General features: G+C 35.3%; 1 protein-coding gene across 1 annotated transcript in view; it reads left to right on the top strand.

Moving 5' to 3' along the window:
- The window catches only part of ADAMTS20 (ADAM metallopeptidase with thrombospondin type 1 motif 20), a gene marked incomplete at both ends in the record, with an annotated part of 96,933 nt that overhangs the window by 15,220 nt on the left and 58,077 nt on the right, over window positions 1-23,636 (top strand). Inside the window, 8 exons of the mRNA XM_080349818.1 lie at window positions 3,514-3,773; window positions 13,261-13,344; window positions 14,018-14,142; window positions 14,979-15,019; window positions 15,342-15,447; window positions 16,552-16,698; window positions 17,302-17,443; window positions 18,765-18,869. Of these exons, the coding sequence (XP_080205944.1) occupies window positions 3,514-3,773; window positions 13,261-13,344; window positions 14,018-14,142; window positions 14,979-15,019; window positions 15,342-15,447; window positions 16,552-16,698; window positions 17,302-17,443; window positions 18,765-18,869 (1,010 nt within the window). The remainder of the gene's footprint in view (window positions 1-3,513; window positions 3,774-13,260; window positions 13,345-14,017; window positions 14,143-14,978; window positions 15,020-15,341; window positions 15,448-16,551; window positions 16,699-17,301; window positions 17,444-18,764; window positions 18,870-23,636) is intronic.

The following is a 23,636-nucleotide window of genomic DNA, read 5'->3' as shown; positions in this document are numbered from 1 at the left end:
CTTTTACACCTACATTGTCCCATATGTAAACATTTAAAGAGTAAATCCACAGGAGCTGTTGCAGCTTATATTCACAAAAGATAATGAACTTATTGCAGGTCTAACAGATAATACAGGACATATGTCTTTCTTAATAATGGGAGTATCTAATGTAACCCTTAAATGTAGATAATTCTCCTTATATTTCAATAATACATTAATACTACATATTCATAATATTTAGTTTTATTTAAAATAAAATGAAGTAATTTAAAAGCGTACTATTAAGATATGTGACAAGTGGATAGCTGTACTTTCATGGCTTCACAGTATATAGGTTAATCATTAAGCAAAGTAACTTAAGAGTGAGAAGGTACATGGTGAAAGTGACTATGAAAGACAGAACAGGCTTTATTAATACCATGAAAAACTGAGTAGAAAATACTGGACTTTAATACATTTTTAGTGAGGGAGAGAACTTTCAGTAGTTTTTCATAGTTTTGCATGCATCATCATAGTCAGAAAATAGTATGATGGGAGAAAGGCACCTGCTACTACTATCAAAGTACAGAAACTAGATAAAAGAGTGGGATTAGAAAGGATTTATTTGAAATTGTAGCTGTCCATAGACTCATTCTAGACACTGATATACCATCTGCTTTTGGAATATAATGATATGGAAGCTTTTGAAGATCTTGCCTAAGCAATGTAGTTCTTAATCTTCACTATTTTGTTAGTGCCATTAAAAATATTTTTCATTCTAATTTTTCTCTTAAGCCTAGTGCCACAATAAATACTTTTCTCTTGCTTTTGATAGAAGCATACAGGTGTCATTTATTTGGCTTCAAAGAAAGCACAAATGGGTGGAAGTTCACAGTAGGAGTAAGTGGCTTATATTTGGTTCAGCTTGGCATTTAAAAACATCCTGTATAATTAAAATTCTACACCTCTCATGGCATTGAAATCTGCATTTATACATTTTTGAATGGATTTGCACTTCAGGAATGTTTAAGGAAGGCTGAGTGCATAAATATAACTAGCTGAAGGAAATGAAAACAATATTTCAACTTTATGGAATATCTGTCCAGATGTTTGAAAACATAAATTGCAAAATAATGGTGCAGCTTGGGTGGCTAGTGTCTTTAATTTTGAAAAAAATCTTAAAGCATATTTTATTCTCAAACAATATATTGAGAATTCTGCTTTTCCATATATACTAAGGCTAGAAAGCAACCATTATGATAATCTTGCATGAAACAAATTCTAGTGAAAGTTATTTCTTTAGCTGTTTCTTAGGAAGCTGATACTATCTGTTCATTGATGGTCATTGCAGGACAAGGAGTTAGTACTTTGAAAATCAAGCAAGTATTGTTATTCCTGATTTTTTTTTTTTAATTATAAATAATAGGTACTGAACTAAAGTAGTGGTCTTTCAGGCTGTTGTGTGGGGTGTTTTTTTCTATATTGTATGTAAGAATTCTATTAATATAAGCAACCTAGTGTGAGAAAAAGTTTCCAAGCATTAAGAATATTGTGATTTTCCTCCTTTTTGTTTATTGGAGCAACAACAAAAGATCAAGTTTTTGAAGGAGTGAGGCTTCAGAAATGTTCATGGAGAAAATCCTCATGTTGTATATTTCTGTCCTTCTGAAGAAGAGATTTGTCTTCTTTAATGCTAGTCTTGCCTGGTTATTAATGTCCTTGCTTCAAGAAGGGACAAGAGTGTATCTATGACAGCAATACATGTGAACTCTAGTAAATGAATCTTGACTGAAGATATGGAGAAGCAAAGCATTTGGTACAACTTCTTCATTTGAAATTGGACCGTGATAATTACTTCTAAAATTGTCAAACTAATCTCTTCCTCACTTTGCATTGGTTTCATCTAAACTAACTTGACTGATGATAAATTAATGGGAAACCCTTGTACAAGCCTTAGTGAAGTCAGGATGGGACATCTGTTGCATTTCCTCTATCCATGAATCCTGTTTCCTTAATACATGGAAGCTCATCTGAGTTTGTCATAATATGCTTTTGATAAATATTAGAGCTATTACTCATCCACTTGTTGATTTCTGATGTTCATCAACAAAATTAATTTGATTTGTTAGGGTATTGAATTTGTCTTGTCTGGTTCATAAACTTATGTAGTCTTTAAGTATACTTTAATATATAGATGCTGTTTTACGTTTTGCCAGTACCCTGAAATCTCAGGCACCTAATGTGCATATGAGATTGCTTCAGCCACTTCAGTGCTTCACACTCAGTCTGAACTCATCTAATATACATAGGTACTCACAAACAAGTTCGTTTTCAAAGCCAGTCAACAAATTCTCCCCTTGTTATTGTTAGTGCTAATAGTTTTTGCAATTATTATAGCTACATTTTGTGACTGACTTTTACTCAGCAAAATTTAAGGTGCTTGCTGTTGTCCCTCTACTGTTGTTTTCTCTCTGTATTGCACCTTAATTTTAAAGAGGGCAGAGTATTGACCTGACAAAAGTAGCTTGAAGTTTATTGATGAGACCTCTTCCACGGAAATATGGAATGCATAGGTTTGAATCCTCTCAAACTGAGGAAGACAGTGTTGGGTTCTCTGAATTCTTCAGTCAGTGCTGTAGTCACTAAGCCATTAGAATGAAAAGATTAGGATACATCCTTTGGTTAATTTTTTTCCTCTCAAAAAGTAGCTATTACAACTTCCAGAAGGACAGGGTATGTTTGCTTTGAGGGGGCTGAAGTGTCAACTTTGGTTTTTAACTTCTGGAGACCAGTGAGAATTCTGATATGTTTCTCGATGAAGTATTTTTGTGTGGCTTATTGCTAAGGTGAATCCCTGGTCAATGCATGGATTTTAGATATCAGGCATCAAAAGCCTCTGGTGGCTGGACTCTACAGCATAATTGGATGTACTACAGTACTTAGTTTGGAGTTATCTGAGGAGGTTCTATATTTCCTTTAGAATCTAATCCTACATAATGAATATTAACAAAACTGTCAAGGAAGTCACTGGAGGCTTTCGATGTGTACTTGCTTGTGAAATAAACTTCATATAAATATAATGTTATATAAATGAAAAAAATCAATAGGGACTTGAATTCAGGACTGAAGTTTAGTCTTTGTGGTTGGTTTTGATTGGTTCTGGTGATGTCAAAGGTTTGTGTGTTTAAAAAAATAAAAAGTAACTAGTTTCCTTTGTCGCACTGCTTAAACTGCAGTGTTTATCTCCATCCAGCCTGCATGTTGGCATTATACTACATTCTAGGAACTGTAGAATACTGCTATCTCTCAAGTAATTTTTAACAATGAATCCAAATATGATAAAGCTATATGATACTGTGCAAGACATCTAACTGTTGTTCATATTACAGCCTTCAATGTTTAATTTTTTTTTTTTTTAATTCTTGCACTAGTTCTCTTGGAAATAAGACCATAAATATAAGTTTGCTTTGTCTATTTTGGGCAGCCTTTTGCCCGTTTCTCTTTTTAAATTTAGAAACTGCATTCAACGGTAAACTTTCTTTTACTTCACAGAAAAAGAATTGAAGAAGAGCACTTTACTACATCCAACCTTGAGCAGTTTAAATAGAGAGAGCAATGTTTTACAGAAGTCTCTCAGTCTACAGTATGCTTTAAATAACTTATCTGTGGAAGATGGTGGCAATCCACATTCCAGGAAAAAACGCTTTCTTTCCTATCCAAGATATGTAGAAGTGATGGTTACAGCTGACACCAAAATGGTTCGTCACCATGGGCAGAACTTACAGCACTACGTACTAACACTGATGTCAATAGTAAGTAAACTTAAGTTCATAAGTATGAGCATTTTCAGTTATTTCTGTTCTGTTGCTTTCTCTTCTGCAGCTTTTCTCTCTTCTGGTTTGATTGAATTCTGTATTAAAATAAAGATATTCCATAAACATTTTTTAAAAAGTAGGGCTGAAACTTCAGATTATGGATCTTCTCAGTGTAATACAGTAAGGTGCGTAGGTGAAATGCTGTGACTTACGAATTTGCTGTTACATTAGAAGAATTCTTAAGCTTCAGTAAGTTAAATACATGGATAAATTACAGCAGTCAAAGGTTAAAAGGCATTGTGAAAAAGTGAAAGAATACCAGTTCTTTGCTAAAAACTGGTGATTTCATTATTGCTCTTACCTAGCTACACTGTAAAACTAGGGCTTAAGGCAGTTATGGCTGGTTTTGAGGTAATGGCATACAATAAACCTTTAATAATAATAATAAACCTTTAATAATAAATCTTTAATATGAATTTAATATCTCGATCTACTGTGGTGTTCAGTAAGATCTATAGCTGGCATCATCTGGCAGCTCTTATTGCATGTGTACATCTGCTTCTTCTGAAGGTAATCGTGAAACAAAAGTTCAACGCTTCGTTTCTAGAAAAGTTTAGCTTATATAAATGCAGGTTAAAAAAAATAATAAAATCAGATCTTAATTCTTGAACATTTTCTTCACAGTCCAGTTAATTTCCTCCCCACCCCTCAAGAATATATATCCCAGCTTTTATCCCTCCTCCTTGAAGCATTTCAGCAATGTCATAGAATCACTGATTAAAGTTGTAAGGGACCTTTGTCATCTGGAAAACTCTCTATGCACGTATATATTGCTTTGTCAAACAAATAAAAGAATGCATATGAAGGTATAGCCTTCATTCTCTTCCTTCTCCTTCCCCATAAGTTATTTTTCAGTAAGCTAGTCATAAACATGAAGAAGAAAACAAATGACTACCACTCTTTGCTATGTAATCTGTATTAGAATTCATCAGTATGAAGGTGGGTCATTTTTTGACCCATATCCTAGTAGTGTTTGAAATAGAATTGTTATTAGTCTTATTTCATTACTCATAAAGGGAAGAAATGAAACTATTAAACTTTATATTTTCTGCTATAATAGAGATAGCTTTGACTGTTAAATTTAACTGGCACTTGTGTCTGGTCAAGCAACTTCTTCTGTTACAGGAAATTGTCAAGTTGCTGGCATTTTAGATGAAGCAAGCATTATGGTCTACTCTTATAATAATTCTGAGACTTTTAAGGATATTCAGTTTTGGCTTGGATTTTAAAGAAACCTAAAAAGTCTAAGTATATAAATCCCATTAAATTTTAATGAAACTTAGACATCTAGCTGCCAGAATAAGCTTTGAAATCCTGGCCTATTTTTTTTTTTTTAGCATTAACAAAGCCACCAAAGTAAACTTGCTGGTTTAGGGTACTGTTTTATGAGTGGAAAAAAAAGAACTGAAATATACTGCTAAATATTTTAAGGGTTTTAACTGTCTTGTCACTCATCCAATTCATCCTGAAAAGGCTTAACTCTCAGCATGCAAGTAATCCTATTGAACTGGAACTGGAATGCATTTTCTCATTTCTTTAAAATTCCATAAATATTGGCAAGATGAGTATTCACAGTATTTACACCATGTCTTGGAAATACTTGCTTGTTCTGATTATAATATGTATTTTAAAGTACAAGGAATACCTTTGCCATAGGACTTCATCAAAACTTTTAATATAAAATACAATAGAGTGGCATTATTTAATGTGAAATGATAAATGAAATAATAAAGAAATCTGTGATTGTTTGACTTGCAGTGTTCTTTCTTGCTCCTCCAATTACTGCATCAGCAGAGCAGGCAATAGGTAGTGCCTTAATAGATCCAGTAGCCGGAGGACCCTGTCTTGGACACATTATGTTGTGCCAATTCAAAGTCCCTAACAAGAAGGGATCTTAGTTGAAGAAGTTGATCTTAGCAACTGAAATAATTCATTAAGACACTGGAGTTTGCTACAAAAGCACCAAAACCTCACCAAATCTGGTTCCATGCTAGATTTTGAGGTACTGCACTCATTCTCTGAAGCGGATATCTGATTACTGACATCTTTTCAAGAAATGTACTGCTTATATACTTTGGCAATAAGAAACTTCTTGGTCTGTCCTTAGTTTGGTTACAGTAAGAACTTTTTAATCTTGCCTTTCCGAAAAGAAAACTTGACATGTAAAACCACCTGTGGTAGGACTACGTTGTCCAGCTCAGCTCATGAACTTGGCTGACTGCCTGGTCATGTGTGTGCTGGAGTTGGATCACAGGAGGGGAGTAGCTGTGCATTCAAGAAGAGGATTGAGACAGCATCAATTTATATCACTCAGCTTGCAGTGAGACTGTGGAATCCTAAAATGGCATTTTATAATATTAAAATAGTACCATTATAAAATAGTATTCAAAGCTGTTATTTTTAATATTAATCAAAATGAGTTCCTAACTTGGACTGCACATAAATGGCTTGGAGTCTCTATTGTTTTGTTCTTTGTGTAGTCTTTCTGATATGTGCAAATCAAGCTGCCATCAAAGTACCTTGAAATAGTTACTTTTCTTTTAGGAATGTGTTGTGGCTACCATAATTTACCAATGTAAACTGTAAGGCAGTGATTAACAGGTCTTAACGGCAAAAAAGCTTTTTAGTTGTAGCCTTGTCTACACATTTTTCCAGTTGGACAGCTAATCATCAGCACTTATCTTTTCACATAGAATATATTATACAATCTCACATACCAGTGTACTGCCTCCATCATTAAAAAGCAGCCAAATGATTTTTGCCCTAATGTATATGGGATGAATTTAAAGAAAGTTTTCATACTTTCTTTGCAGTTCATAATAACAACTGTTAACAATTCATCTTTCTGTAACACTCTGGGAAAACACAGATGCACACGAGCATTTAAGAATATTTGACATTAGTGATTCTGCTATATAGTCATCTAAAAATAGGCAGTAGACTTAAATAATTTCTAGGTTAATTTCATTTGTATGAAAGGCAATACATATTTTTAAATTCAAAATTCAGTGATGAGTATGTTGCTCCTTGCATCTGCTACTTAACTACTAAGCTTGTATTTTACCCCTTATTTCACTCAGATCATTGTATTACTTCTAATGCTGCAGCAATGCTCAGTGCTAGAGATCCAGCATAAAGACATTTGTTTCTTACTTTAGTACTATACTTTATCATGTTTCTTCTTTATATATAAAACCACACGATCTTGTGCTCTTTGACATGGTTAAAATGAAAATGGGTATTTGATTATACACTGATGAATATACATAGCTGGAAACAATTATTTTCAAAGTATCATTCATACAGAATTCTCTGAGCTAGACTTGTTGCTTATCTTGACATAAGGGTATCTATATGGGTATTAAAAAAAAAAAACACCAAACCCTACTCTGTTTTTAAATTGTGACTGTCATTGTATTTTAGGTCCAGGGTGCTTGTATATTGGTGCCTCATACCTTACTACATCTTGAAGTCCCCAAGCTAATACAGAGATACTAGAGCTAGCAGTGTGCTCAAGTGGCAAAGAAGGCCAACAGCATCCTGGCTTGTATCAGGCATAGTGTGGCCAGCAGAACCAGGGCAGTGATTGTCCTGTACTCAGTGCTGGTGAGGCTGGGCCTTGAATGCTGTGTTCAGTTTTAGGCCTCTCAGTACAAGAAAGACATTGAAGTGCTTGAGCACATCCAAAAAAAGGCGACAAAAAAAGTGAAGGGTCTAGAGAAAAAGTCTTGTGAAGGGCAGCTGAGGGAACTGGGGTTTAGCCTGGAGAAAAGGAGAGAGGAAAAGGTCTGCCAGGGTGAGACCTTATTGCTCCCTACAGCTACCTGAAAGGAGGTTGTAGCAAGGTGGGGAGTTGGTCTCTTCTCGCAAGTAACAAGTGATAGGACAAGAGGAAATGGCCTCAAGTTGTGTGGGAGGAGGTTTAGATTGGATATTAGGAAAAATTCCTTCGTAGAAGTGGGTGGCCAGGCATTGCAACAGGCTGCCCAGGGAAGTGGTTGAGTCACTATCTCTGGAGGTGTTTAAAAGATGTGTAGATGTGACACTTTGGGACCTGGCTTAGTGGTGGACTTGGCAGTGTTAGGGTGATGGTTGGACTCTGTGATTTTAAGGGTCTTTTCCAACCTAAGTGATTCTGTAATTCTATGAAATTTTGCAGTGTGTAGGCAGGCACATACTTGCCTATCTTTACGCTTCACTGCTTTTAGTGCTATTTACTAGTATTGTTACTTAGGTGTTGGTGCTGGTTGTTGTTAATTAGATATTTGATGATTAGGCTAGTACATGACCTTATGACTTTATCGTTAGTAGTAGAGGGTTCAAGGTCTGTCCCTACAATGAAGTCTTAGCACTGTTTAATTATGATGAAGGCCTTGCTCTAAGCTACCTGGGACTCATCTCATATATAAGAAGGAAACATTTTGCCAAGCAATGCTCATATCTTTCTTGAGTAGCTTCTAATGGCTGGAGAAGCCTGGCTGTGCCTTGTGAAATGATCTTTTCAGGTAGTTTCTTTCAGATACTGAAAGGAAGGATGATTTGACATCTGAGCTGTACATGATGGCATTTGATGATCCAATTATAGCCTTGGTGCATATTTTCATCAAAAGGGTGCAGACAATGATGACTAAGTCACCATTTACTGAGTTATTGCAATATTAAAGGGATGTCATTGCATCCGTCTCAGTCCCAGGTTATAGATAAGAAAAAGCCAGGCATTCCTGGCAGGATGGCTCAGCCTTTAAATGAAATGTATTCTTTCTTTTTGCATCTTCTAGAGCACAATAGTGGGTCATTTGAAACCTCTACTTTGTTAACTTGAGGGATGGTAGGTAAATTGAAGAGGACTTGGATGAGGGGACGGGAGATGACCTAAAACTCATAAGAAAAAAAAACCACGTAACTCTGAGGTGTGTAGGTGTATTTGGGCAAGCTTGCATGAGAAGTCTCTGCTGGCATTATGTTCCACAGGTGCAAGCACAGTTTGTGCAGAAATATGATGGAGCAGAACAAGAGTAACACCAGAAGAAATAGCACAGCTCTTTCTCATTCTCTCAGTGACATAACAACTGCTGTGATGACTACTTTATCTCATGACTTCAGACAATTCTGGAGTCTTAGGAAATACATGCCAGAATCAGGATATGACAATGGAAGAGATGAAGGAGAAATAGCCCAGATCCTGGATATCTTACATCCTTTCAATAGTACAGTAATAAATAAGAGATTATTGGAGCCTGCAAAAGATATGTGAGCTAAGAAGTGATATCATGTTTCTTTCAAGGGATATGAATGTTTGTATTGTCTTGGTATCATGGTTGCATGTAACAGACAAGAGGAAAAGTAAAGAGGTCTTGTGTTAAAATATTTAAGAAAAAAAGAGCTGAAGAAGTCCAACTCAATTTGAATATATTGTTTACTTATCTTCCAGCCTCTAGATACACTTGCTTGTTTACTAGCCCCTTTTCTAAATAGGGCATTTTACCACAATTCACAGTCCCTGTTTAATAGGTACAACAGGGATATCAAGAGAAACTAAACTTCGTTCTAATGAAGTTGTTTCCAGTCACCTGGCAGCCACAGCTGTGGTGATGACAAGATCTGACTTAATCTTTGAGAAGTTCTTGAAAATGAAAACTATGATCCTTTCACTGAAGGGTAACTAGCTTCAATTCTATATACTTTTTTTTCTCCTTTCTTTGTTGTTGTGTAGTCTGAACTGTTCTGCTGTGTGGATGCTGGTTTCAAGAGTCTGAGAAATCTCTTGAAACTAATTTCCCTTTGTCTTGCCTATTACCTCCTACTTTTGTGAAGCCTGGATTTAGATCACTGTAAAGCAAGTAGATCTGGAAATTGTAAAGAAATGGTGTATTCTATCAAATTCCTATCCCATTTCATCATTCTTTTTCATGAATGCTTCTAATAGGAGAGCATTGAAAGAGGTATCCTTGGAATACAGGAGGAAGAAGTACTTACCCCTTTTTTCACTAAAAATAAGAATCTCATGTTCCAGATCTTTTGTACTTCCCTGCATTGATCTATCATTTCAAGTCTCAGTTGATTGTTTCAGCATGTACAATTCCCTAGTTAAATCTTCAAGTATGGTGTGTGGTTTTCAGCTTTCAGGATTTATCTTTTCCCATGTGTTCAGCCAGACTGCAGAATACACCTTGTTTCACTGGTAAGGGCATCTCATTATTAGCACAGAATATTGCTCTTTAATCTTTTGAAAGCAATGGAAATAACTGAATGTTTGGAAGTCATGAAAGTGCCCATGAGTCAAAGGATCCATACTTTGACTCAAATGTAGGATTAATGAGAGCAGTGTTACTTTTATGTTTAGCAGGAGCTTACCTGTCTCCAGCATGAGAGAAAGTATGCTTCAGATTCTGTCAAGAACTGCTGGCCTTGGGCATCTAAGTGGCATGATTTCAGGTCTCAGCTGTTCTCCAGACAGAGGTAGCCAGTAGATAATTCAGATGGTGCATAGATATGGTGCTGAAGGACCTGTAGCAGGTTCTTTTCCGGTGTGTGAGGATTCTTCTCGTTTTTATACTTACTCAGTCTAATGCACCTCTTCTGAGGTATGAGTAACCAGTATCAGGTTTTGAAAAAAATACCTTTACTCAAATATTTTAAATGGTCATTGTGTTGACAGGCAGGAAGGAGGATATCTGACTCTGGGTCTTGTGATGGTTTTTTTGCCTCCTATATGTTTGCAGATTTTGTTAGCAGATAACCTCAATAGACAGCACTTGCACTACAGTAACAGATTTTTTTTCCAAGGGACTGTTAATGTACATGATGGAACATCCATGAACTACAGTAATACCCATAAACAAGAACAAGAAAAGCCAAGTTTATTCCCAGGAAGGCTTCAGGTTGGACTCTTTGCCCAGATCATTCTAATCGCCCAGGATCAGAAATGAATCTTGCTGTCGCATACTATGGTACAGGTGGCCTTTAAGAAATTGAGGGTAATGTTGCCCTGGAGGCTGATACGTGGAGTTTAGGCACTGGTGGTATTATTTGGTGTTAGCTGAACCTAGTTAAGCCCCCTATCCAGTTCTCAATCCCTTTGCCTATTCCACCCTTGTAGAACCAGACAAATCCTGTATGGTTTTTGTCCACTGCATCAAGTATCACCATCTCTGATGACCTACATGCACTTTACTTGACAACCAGTGAAATGTAGCTTTCTGTTCCAAAAGAAGACATTAGCTAGACTACTTTGTAAGCCAAAGATCCTCACAGATATAATTTTGGATTCCTCTCTGACATGATTTTGAAATGCCGTATGAACCTGTCTTTTATTTCTTCTTTGCTAAAGAGAAATAAAACTTGAAATAATTAGGTTGGAATTGGTCTACCCTAGCCTCCTACATCTGAAAATTAGACATCTTGTCTCCTTCCATAGTAAAGGGATGAAGAAATGAAATAACTTCTTAATGTCTTATATGAAAGTACATATAACTAAATATGTATCTTCAGATAGGTGTGTCTATGCAACAGTTCCATCTTTTCTTCTTCTCCGTTGACTGCTGAAGGATTTTAGACAGCTCGCTTACTGTTAGTTACATGAGCTGAGATGAATGTGATAATTGTGTCACATTACTCTAAGAAGACAGTTCCTTCAAGAGTGAAACTTGATTATTTGATATTTCATGGGGAAGATAAATATCTACAAATATCCTCTCTAGGATTATCAAAGTGGATCTCAAACTATAAGAACACATTTTGAGCTTGATAATTTCTGGTAGTCTAAAAATAGTTTTGATAGTAGTAAAGTGGTAGTTTATTCCATTCAAATTTGGATAACCCCTTCTGCCTATATAGCACTTTAGCCTTTAGAGGCACCTGATCTTTGATAAAGGTATTCCGAAAGTGTCTATGCCTAATAGAAGTCTTCAGTGAGTGCTTGAGAGATGCTGCCTGTTGCCACCTTGGAATAATTGGACACTTGCTGGTTAGTAAGAAAGAAGGGATTCCGTATGGAAGAAAGCAGATAATAGCTGTGTTGCTCTCAAATGTGTTCTCCACATGAATTTCAAAACTCAGGCTCCTTCTCTGCCCTTATCAAATCCTCTATTTCCAGCTTCTGTATCATCAAAAGAATGAAGGACAATGCTGTGCATTGTGCTCTCTCCAGCTGAGGGAAAGGCAGGGTATGAGTCAGTGGGAGTCAGTGCTCTGTCAGTTCCAGCTTTTGGTAGAATTACTCAGCCTCAGGTACACAGGGTTCACACACAGCAAGGCTCTACTTTCCACAAGCAACTTCAGCCAGTTCATGCATAGGCTACTTAGGAAAGAAGTCTGTTCTTTGCACCTTTTCCCCTGTCAACACCTGTGTCAGAGAGGTTGCACCAGGAATGAGATCACATTGATCAAGATGACATGATTTTAAAAAAAGAAAAAAAAGATACATTGTTTTGCAGCTGGATCAGTTCCTTGATCCTGTCTGTTACTTTTGTAGCCTTAAATCCTAAGCACAAGCCAGGAGGAAGGAAAACCAGTACCGTGTTTGGTGGAAACTCTTGTGTATTATAGATAAAGCTGTCATTCAACACTTGCTTTAAGCCAAATGTAGAATCTATATGGATAGGACATCTGAAGCCAATATTGAGAAGGAATAAACTTTTAAAATGCTTTTATGAAGAATAAATTTTCAAAATGGTTCACTTTGGTATATGGAATTGACTCATAGTTTTTATGATCTGGCTGCAAGACTATATTAATATATAAAAATGCCTGTTGGGTATGTAAATACAAATTTTATGAATGAGGAAAGAAACCTTTTTATATGCCAGGGGCCATATAGGTTTACAATTCGGTTCAGCTTCCATTAAAAGCAAAGGCAAAAACTTATTGGTACAAAATTGAAAACCCTTTAATATTTTAGGTATTGATTCTACAAGTTTTCTGCATAAATCAGCTTATGTCTATGACAGTCACAGTAATATTACTTTCATTCTTTCTTCAATATTTTGTCAATAAACTACAGGTTTTACAGTGTAGAAGTATACTTTTTACTCTAACACTTCAACATCGTGTCTAAGCATTTGGAAATGAATATAAAAGTATAGCTATTTGGATATTAAAAAAATGCATTTTTTTGCATTTAAGAAGTCTATTTTAGGATAGTTACCTTTTTATGTGGAGATTAGTATTGGAAAACAGAGTGTGTACATGTTCTGATCTTTTTGTGTCTAGTAAACATGAGCTACTTTGAGGTAGCAATTTAGTTTAAAAACTGGGCAACTATTTTGGGTTTGTCACCCTGTCCTTGTGTAGAGATGTACAGATGGATGCATGACACATCTCTTGTGTAGCAACTTGTTTTTCTTTAACTTGCTTGCATGACAAAAAGAGATACAGTTTATCAGATGAATTTAATATTCTGATCTTCTGTCTTTTTTCTCTTTAGGTTGCAGCAATCTATAAAGATTCAAGTATTGGAAATCTTATAAATATAGTTATTGTAAAATTAATTGTAATTCACAATGAACAGGTAGGAAAAATAAATATTAAAAATTTATTTCTAATAGAAGAAACAAAATACATAAATTTGCCTTGTAATCCCAAAGTTTAAAATATTTTAGTTTTAAATAAAAGGTGTTTTCTTGAACTATATATATATATATTTTAATAGGACACTAAATGACAAATGTCAGGTTAACTGCAGAACCTTTATTTAATGCCTGTATTTCCCCATCTCTCTGTCAGCCCTTCCTGTTGACCTAAGTGGACTATATGAAAGCTTATGGCACCTAAAGCGTGGTTATAGTAATGGAAACATGACAGGGAACTGACAGCTTGTATGGAGGGTTTTCAGCCCTAACAGCTGTCATATTTTAAGATTGTAAGAATATACACTTTTCAAATACATGTGTTTATCATAATGTCTTGTCACTCTATTTTTTTACAAACTTAATATGTGGCTCGTGTTCATATACAATGATTAAAATAATGGATTCTCATGACTGCTGACTTGTAGCTGAATAAGATTCGATCCTACAAACAAATCTGTGTGAGTGAACTCTTATGAGTGAGGAGTCCTGCTGACTTCCTTTCTATGCACAGTCATTGTTTTGCAGATTAGGGGCACAAATCCCAAAGTAATAAGTGCAAGTGCATGAATATTAAACTTTTCTTTTTTTTCACCCCCCTCGTTTCTTGCTTAGGAAGGACCAGCTATCACTTTTAACGCAGCTACCACTCTTCGTAATTTTTGCTTATGGCAGCAAGGACAAAACACTTTGGATGATGCTCATCCTTCTCATCATGATACTGCTGTTCTTATCACTAGGTAGAGTATCTGAAATAGCTGTAATTACTCAGCTAGGTGAGACAAATGCTTCAGTTTCTTTTTTTTTCTTTTATATCATTTTGTGTCAGTAACTAACCATCTGCTAAACCTTTCACTAGAGATAATGGAAATTACTTAGACCTGAAACAGTTACAAGTAAGCAAAGTCTTAACTGTTGTACATATACATGCCAGGGATGGGGTGTTATACATAAGGGAATAAGCTGAAGTATGCAGTGAAGGTCTGCTCCTGATAGTGCAGATATAATTAGAACTTCCAAAAGCCTACATGTAGAAAATGTTTAAATACTAGCATATATTTTTCCTGTACACCTGTTGCCTCACTGAAGGTTCTAATGTTAATTCACTGAAATATATTGTCTCTTTTGGGGTTCCCTTTCATTATTTTTTTTTTTCCCTTTGTGCTCAAGTTGGACACACTCCAACAATTCAAACTGTTTGATATAAATTCCTGAATTTTATGTTGTTTTGGCACATCATCTACTACATAAGGTCGTTTCAAGTACCTTATGATATATTGTGATCTGCAAGTTTTTCAGCAGCATTTCATGCTTGATCTACCTTCTATATTGTAGAGAAATAACATAGCATTTGAATTTCATTTTTTGCAAGCTATATAGAAAGCAATACTGTGAACTTAGTGTGTTGAATTTAAATTACTTCTTTCACTGGAATGCAAATTGTTTGAATGGGCTGTAAGATTAAAAACTGAGAATCAGATTTTCAATTGCTGTAATTAATATAGTAACAATGAAATACTTTAAAATAGTTCTTTTTAGTTATTGTAATAATTTTGAATAAATCTTTTCCTTCAAGGGAAGATATCTGCAGAGCTAGAGAGAAGTGTGATACTCTTGGTGAGTTATACTTTTTTAATGAGTATGATTTTTATGGTAGAAGATGTGTAAGAGAATTTCACTGTAGGGAGAAAAATTGATTAGGAATAAATCAGAAAACAGGTGCAAAATTTAAGTCACATAGACAAAAAAAATGAGCTTCTCAATGCTGTTCTGCCATGGCACATATTGCAGTGCCAGGTGGTTGTTCGTTTTGTGGAAATTTGCTGCATAGTTGAGGCATGACTTTCAACTCAAGTGCCATAGTATTAGTTTATTGAGTCACCCCTTCTACAGGAAGATTTATGCTGTTATGCTTTTATATAAGGATTTAATTTTGCAGGTTTAGCAGAGCTAGGTACAATGTGTGACCCACTACGCAGCTGTTCTATAAGCGAAGAAAATGGATTGAGTGCTGCGTTTACGATAGCCCATGAGCTTGGACATGTGTAAGTACCTATTTCCCAGAAGGTAAATATTTTTTATTTTCCTTTGAATATGACCAATTTCCAGTGATTTGCTCCACATTTCTAAGTGGTCTGCTATGTCCTTATAGAAGAGTCATGATTTTTGCCCCTTGCAGTAAGCCAGCTTTGCCCACCACCTAGAGTGAGAGAAATTGTGAATTTTACAACCTGGTTGGTATCCTTAATGATGGGAAATACTGGCCATACAGTTGTATTCTGTCCTTTTGTCATATGAACTGGTTGGGACTCTGGGACAGATACCTTAGGTGTGCAACGTAGTCCCATTAACTCCAACTGCATTCTAGTCCTGATAGAAATGTACCTTTAAGAAAATACAACTGTTAATATAACGCAGAAATATTCTTCCTTTTGTTTGATCATTTCAGAACACAATAGAGTAACACAAAGAGCAATACTTTACACAGAAAAATAAGAGGAGATGACAGCATTTTATTTTATGAAGCATACCTCATCAGTGATGGCAGAAAGGTGCTATACTCTAGCTCCATGAGGCATGTCACAGCGTAGGTAACGATGACGTTACAGAGCTCAGTAGTTAGCTTGTTGATTTTGATGTGGCTGGAAGTTCATTTAGATATATACCATTTTTCATGGTACTTATACCTGGATATAAAATAAGACAATATGCTAGTTGCGTGAATATGATGTTGGTGTGCTCTGTAGTTTTTTTTTGTTACTGAATAGAAAGAGTTGTGATGTGAATATTGGGGTGATGTGTTATGGACAGTCTCGGGGTAGCCAGTATATTCAGTTGAGGAGAGGGGTTGTTCATTTAAAGCGTCATAGTCCCCCAAACTGGAATTTTTCTGGTAAGCTAAAGAACTACATAACTGTAAAATTCTTACTGTGCCCAACATTATATAATTAGGTGCATTTTGGATAAGCAGAGATAAGGCATTTTTTGAGATATCCATTGCCATAATGTCACGTAGTCATATTACGTGAGTCCTATTAAATTTAAAGACATTTTAAAACTCCAAACTCAAGCATTTGCTGCTACAAAAAAGAAAGTGTCAATGAATTATTGCTGAATTTGTTTTGGAGTTTGTCTGTTTTGCCTTTTAGATTTAATGTGCCTCATGATGACAGTTTTAAATGTAAAGAAGCTGGAATTAAACATCAGTATCATGTGATGGCTCCAACTTTAAATTATCACACAAGTCCATGGACCTGGTCAAAATGCAGCCAAAAATATATCACTGAATTTCTTGAGTAAGTATCAATAAAATGCTATGTATTTTTTTTCTATTTCATGTCTTTCTGAGAAGAAGTATTGCTTAAATACCAGTTTTGTGTTGTTGTTAGGTTTAACCACTGACTTGTAGGGCCTCAGTCCTCCAGGAAAACACACATATTTAATTCTTAGGATGATTCATGGCTTTGTTAAAGTTGCACTCAATATATAAAGCTAAGATTTTTTTATTTTATTTTTTTTTTAATATAGTGGTGGAGTTTATTGAAAAACTCTTTAGTATGATTTTAGTAGGTCAGAATAGGCACACTTTATTTTAGGAAGTTTTTATATAAAACATAAGTGGTAGGTATATTTTAGAAAATACCATATTTTTTTTCCTGTAAGAATGTGAAAGCAAAAGAACCCCTTAAGCTTTCTTTGTTATATAAAATGCAAAATCCAATAAAGAAAAATCAAGTGACCTGGTTTATTTTATTTTCAGTTAAAGTCATTATATAGGCAGGTAGGCATGCAAACCTTGAACTCTGCTGAGATATACATGTGGAAGTGTTGTGTGAGTAGGCTCCCAATGAATTAATTAGGAGCAATTTATTCACATTTTGTTCCTGTTCTTACAACAGTACTGGTTATGGTGAATGTCTCCTAGACAAACCTAGTGGAAGAATATATGATCTCTCCTCTCAGCTGCCTGGGTCGATGTATGATGTGAACAAGCAGTGTGAACTTATGTTTGGTCTTGGGTCACAAGTGTGCCCGTACCTGGTGAGTGAACATCACATGGAGTCATGCTCAATCTGTACTAAAAACTTACTATAACATAGGTTAGAAATGAAATCTCAAGACTTCTGGTTTCTGAAGAATTTTATCCTGAAACATGTCAAAATTCAGGTTTTGTTTTGTTGAAGGGGAAAGAGTTCAGTGGAGCGCATTGCAGCTCCATATGCTAGAAAAATAGAACTAGAAAGTAAGATTAATTTGTTTTGATTTGCACATCTCTAAATGTCATTATAATTTCTTTAAAAGATCTAAAGCTGCATAAATTAAGGCTTTCTACAACTACTGGAAAGGAATTATTTCAGCACTTTTTGCAAATGTTTTAACATTATAGCCCCTATCTGACATTAACAGGTCTTTCTTACCTGCTTGTTGTAGTACTTTTTAAAAATCTATAACTCTAATATAATGAAGTCCAAAGTGTAGATTCTCTTTACTTTGTCAGAGTCAGAAAATATTTTCATACCTGTTAGAGAGTACATTTTGTATACTAACCCCCAAACTTCTTTAAAGCAAAATTAAGATCTGGAAAGACAACTTGAGTAGATTAATAAACTTATATGTTGAAAGCTTAATGTGGACAGTGCAATGTAAAATAAATAGAAATATGACATTATGCCTTCATTCATTACTGTTGGGATGTCACACAGTTAAATTTTGGACCAGCTTCTCAAATACCTCTGCTAGCATTGCACTGCTTGTTGGAGCTGTTTAAAGGAGAGGATTTAAGATCATATTGAGACTGAATTAGGTGGAGCTGTTGGTGAGGTAAAGTGTAGTTTAGGAAGAGTCAGAATTTATGGGAATATTATAGAAAAGTAAAGAGGGATGCAAAGACCTGAAGATGGTGTTACTGAAGACTGTTTCATAAATTTTGTAATCCACAAAGGTTATTTGTCCATTAAGAGTCTTGTAACAATTTGAAAAAGAGGCTTTCTTCTTAATTTTCTAGTCACTGTATTTTTTTTTTTAAATAATTCCAGTTAGTGTCTTTATCTGGGGTTTGTACTCAAACTGTGCTACATAGTATCAGCCATAATCTCTTCCGTGCTTTTTTATTAGACTGTCTACTGAATTAGAAAGTGAAGTTACCTGTTGCTTCTAATGAGATCAGCTGCAAATATTCCATATTCCTGCCTGGCCTCATGCAAATTTTTTTTTTGTTGGGTTTTATCTGTGAAAAATTGTACTACTAATAGCAAACATTGCACTTGCATAGTGCATAGTATGAGAAAACAATACAAATCTACCAACTAATGTAAAAAATGGTGTTACAGGTACAACAAAGGTAATCTTATTTTCTTTCTAGAAACAGTGCAAACGCTTATGGTGCACAAGCACAGAAGGTGTTCACAAGGGTTGCCGTACTCAGCACATGCCTTTGGCGGATGGAACAGTTTGTGGTGTGGGAATGGTAAGCCTTCATGTGTTTCTCAGTACTTGCACACAGCAAAATCATTGATGTAGATAAGAAAGATCAGTGCTTGCTGTGTGAACAGTATCTACTGACTTTGCCGTCAGTTTCTCTTAGTCTTGTAATGTTGTGACGTAAATAACATAGGTTGTCTGTTCAGAGTACTGATGGAAGTTTACAGATGACAAGCTGGTTAAAAATAGGTGGAAGGTCTCAAGGGAAAGTTTCCATCTTCCCTTTTGTTTGAAAACTTCAGATCATTCATAACAAGTTCTTTTTTGCCTCATTAGTAGTGTTCCAAAGATTAATTTCCTGGAAACAAGACATCCTAAAAGTGTGTTTCTCCCAGTTTGTCCTACTGAGACTCTTTCACTGAACCAAAATGAATTGTATGTATTTTAAGGATGACTGGATTTGGATACAGGAATATACTTCTTTGGAAAGAGGGACTCTGGATTAGAAACCTGGTTCCAGTAGATATTTGTGCATTGTATCTGTTTTAGATGAAGTATGAAAGCATCTATTGGGATCTCTTAATCTACTCCAGTAAGTGTCTTAACCACACATAACTAGCACTGATGTTCTGTCTTGCCTATTTTAACATAATTGGATACTTGGATCTGTTCAGTGCTGAAAGCCAGGAGCTCTTTTCTCACTTATACCCTAATGTGTAGGATTCTACTTGGGTGTTTGAAGTATAGATTGAATGCTTTGACACATAAAAAAAGAAGAAATGGAAGCTGAACTTCCTACACCCTGCTCATGGATTTGTTTGGTAAAGAGTGTGTGGGGGATGAGCTGACTTCTTCCTCATCTGGCAGGTTGTTTTTGAATGCAGATCTTGATCTGGATACAACCAGTCTTTGGCTGTTCATAAAAGTCATTAGTATCTAATTAGTAGGTATAGTCAAGGCACTTACAGAACCTTGATAGAAACAGAAGTGGTAGAGGCTAGTTGAATCCAGAATTATTAGTGAGGATTTGAGGGGTTTAGTTTTGGATTTGTATGCAGTTTGGGAAATGAACAGAAATTAGGTGCTTGAGTTCTTTGCTCATCTCATCTTTGGCTTCTTACATCTCAGTTCACCATCAGCAGATGTAAGTATTTTTTTTTCTCTGTTAGGGCATTGTGAGAATAAATATTTCAGAGATTTTTTTGCCATGCTCTGATATGACAATTATTGTCTCAAGTATGGCAGGTTTATTTTGTTGAGCCACTTTAATAGTAGTGTACTTTGAGAGCTTCAGGAGCAATATTAATTTTTTATCTTTTGATAGTTTTAAAGGTTCAAAGATGATTAAAAAATATCAGCTCTAGTTTCTATGTTTAACAGGCTGCTAGATTTCCTCTGGTAGCTTTTAATCTTTATATAAGGCTTTTTTCATTTTCTGTATTTGGTAAGACAGTAGTAGTGAGGAATTTGAAAATACTCTCTTAATCAACACCAGTTTAGTGGGTAAACTAAATTGTTTTCTTTCTGTCTTGCAAGATTAGGAAAAGTTATTCAAAGGTTGCAGTGGAAGCTTTGCTTGATTAAATGCTATGCATGCAGCTGGAGTTATAAGGTTTAACCTGTTTTTTCAGTCAGTCACTGATCAGAAAGGAAATTCATCTTTTATATAAAGTTTATGTCTAAACTTTAAGTCAATTGACTTGACTCTTATTTGCCAACATCAGAGCATTTCTTATATAAAAGAATATAAGAACTTATTTTATGCAATTACTGCAGTGATACCAGTTTTCTCTAAGAAGTGAAAAGCTAATTACAGTCATTACCTTTGAAAGATGTAAGAAAGAACAGCAATTAAGCAGACAAATTGTCAGCTGTTTCTGTCTAAAGGACAGCTCCTTTCAAGCTCAGTGAGAGAGTTTGTGATGATGTTAATGGAATTAAGACATGGTGACTAGTTATTGTAATTAATATTTACCAGCATGCTAAATACATTTATATTTGGAATTTTAAGCATTTTTGCTGTGATGAATACACTTGCAATTTTAGTATCAACATTTTAAGCTTAGATTTGACACAAGTTTATTTTCATGGTAATCTTTAGTTTTATTTCAGGCTGTGTGTCCAATTAGTGGATCTTGCTCTATGGGTTGCTCTAGCAGTCCTTGTATCTGTTCTTCCTCAAAATATGAGAAGATAAAAATCTAATAATATTGTAGACTCGCAAGCGAATGAACAAATAGCTTTTTTTCTGAGTGCCTGTGCTTCCTAATGGAGTATCTTGCCACATGCAATCCATCAGCATGCATGCATTTTGAAAGATAATTGTATTTTGTATGTTTAATAGTGCACACACCTGGAGAGTTCAGTGACTTTTTAATATGTGTAATATTACTGCTAAGTGTGAGTGGCATTTTCCTATAACATTAAAGGGAATATATAATAGCCTAGCATTTCTATGTCTTAGAGAATAAAGAAAATATTTTTTGGGACTTTGACCATTCCCTGTATATTAATTCTGTACAGTTAATATTACTATCTAGAATTAATATTACTAAAATGGAAAACTTTCACTTTTACGGCACTTTACTCTCTAGTCAAATTTATTTGGTCTGATCACAAACTGTACTTTGTTCATCCTAGAGTTACCTGCAAAAATGAATTATATTTGCTTGTTGGACTTCTGCTGAAGTATATGAAAATTTCTCTCCGCATCCTCTTTTTATACGTTCTGAGTGTTTAGGTCTGACAGTAGCCCATAGGTAGCAATTCCGCCATGTATGAGAACAGTTCCTCACTCCATTGATATTCACATTGTATCTCACCACTTCAGGTGCTTTTTTGTTTGCTTGTTTGGCTTCAAAAAGATCCATAGGAAGTCTAAGTTTCTATCAGCTCTTCTGTTAATAACATTACACAGACCTTCACTGAAGCAGAGAATGCAGCCTTTAAATTCTTTGGCCTAAGTGGTTCTTCAGAGACAAAATGATAGTGAACATATCTAGACATGCCATATGTAAATATTTGCTAGTTCTACAGTGGTGAATTTCTACACACCATAAAGACTATATTAACCCGCCTGGACACATTCCTGTGTAACCTCATCTAGGTGTTCCTGCTCCAGCAGGGGGATTGGACTAGATGATTTTTCGAGGTCCTTTCCAATCCCTGACATTCTGTGATTCTGTGAAACAAAAAAAAACCCACCAAAACAAGACACAACATAGTGCTAACAGGTAGAATCCCTAGATTCACTGGATTTGTTCATAATTCTAAATCTACAGGGCACCAGTTTTCAGAGTTCAGTAAATGTCATTCACAGAAAATATTTAATGTGATTTTATGGAGGAGTGTGATTAAAAGGAGTAGTAAGCTAGTAGTATCATGGAAAAGAAATATCTACACTAGTATGTGTAACCAAACTGCTTACAAGCCAACTGATATAGAAACTCTTTACACATACCTATCTCCAACTTACTCCTGACTCAGAATCATGGTTTCTGTATAACAAAGTGATGCAGTTTTTAGCAGTGTAGTTTACATGATACTCCAATAATTGTAACTCATCTGATGGAGTTTGTGATACACATCTGAGCCAAAAAACCCACCTCCGAAGAAGAATACTTGGTGAAACCATCTATCTTCTAGGAGCGGCATTCTCAGAACAAGTCGTCTTTGCTGTGAAAATAACAGCAAAGATACCCAATAAAGTTTCTCTTTTTATAATTATTTTTTGAGACACCTGAAAGGGTTGCAATCTGATCTTTAATGGATTCTGGAGCTGTATACAAATATGCCCATATTCTATTGATTCCTTGTACTTTGGAAGGGGTAGCAATGTGATTCTGACCCAAACTTTTTTTTTTTTTTTTCCCCATAATGGTGGTTTGCTACATAAACACTGAAAAAAACAAGTGTCAGAGAAGTCTGGAAAAAGCTGTTTAACAGCACATGATACAAAAATCAGTTTGATTGGAAAGCATGTGCCTTGTGTATGTATGAGAGAAATGTTCATTGCTTCTATTCACTGTAGGCATATTTTATAGATTGAGCTAGTGTCTCTAAAAATAGCTAGAATAGCTATCAAGTGAATTAAGATTTCATCCTAGTCCCTTTATAGCCACATAAGGACGAGGATGCAGAGACAATTGAGAATGTGGATGCAGACCAAGAAAGGATTGCCTTGATCACTAAAAGAAGTAGCAGTCTGATTCTGAGGTATGTTTGCTGTTGTTCTTCAGGTGTAGGTTACTACCCATGTATTGATTTATTTTAAAATCATTGCATTGCTTGAATACCTCATGAATGTAATATATGAAGGTAGTTAATCTGAAAAAATCATTCATTATGTGTTTTTATGTATATGTCAAGTAAGTATAAAAAGATTGGATGGATTTTAACAAAGTTGGGTGTAGGGGAATATGTTAACCATCTGGGAAGCAGCAGCAGATCTTTTGAACTGTAAGTACAGACTAAAGTGTATTTAAGGGCTCAAACCAAGAGCTTTTGTTATAAACTGGGATTTTTGTAAAATACTTTTCTGATGAGATGTGATTTCAGAAAAAATCAGTTTTCTCTGGTAATATATCAAGGGCATAATTAACTGTGTAGATTTTTGCAAGAAAAAAATGAAAAGGTTGAAAAAATTATTAAAATATTGTGGATTTTGTTGGTAATTGATGTCATCTGAGTAATAAATGTAGGCTCATCTGAGAATCCAAGCTACAGAGGGGCCTGAGATGCCATAATTACAACTTCAGTTAGAAACTTTTGCAAGCTCTAATGTTTACTAACTGCTCTATTTTCACTGTTTTTA

This window comes from Nesoenas mayeri, assembly GCF_963082525.1.
Source record: "Nesoenas mayeri genome assembly, chromosome: 1".
Taxonomy (NCBI): Eukaryota; Metazoa; Chordata; class Aves; order Columbiformes; family Columbidae; genus Nesoenas; species Nesoenas mayeri.
The sequence above is the reverse complement of the archived record's forward strand: the minus strand, read 5'-3'. Positions and strand labels throughout refer to the sequence as shown.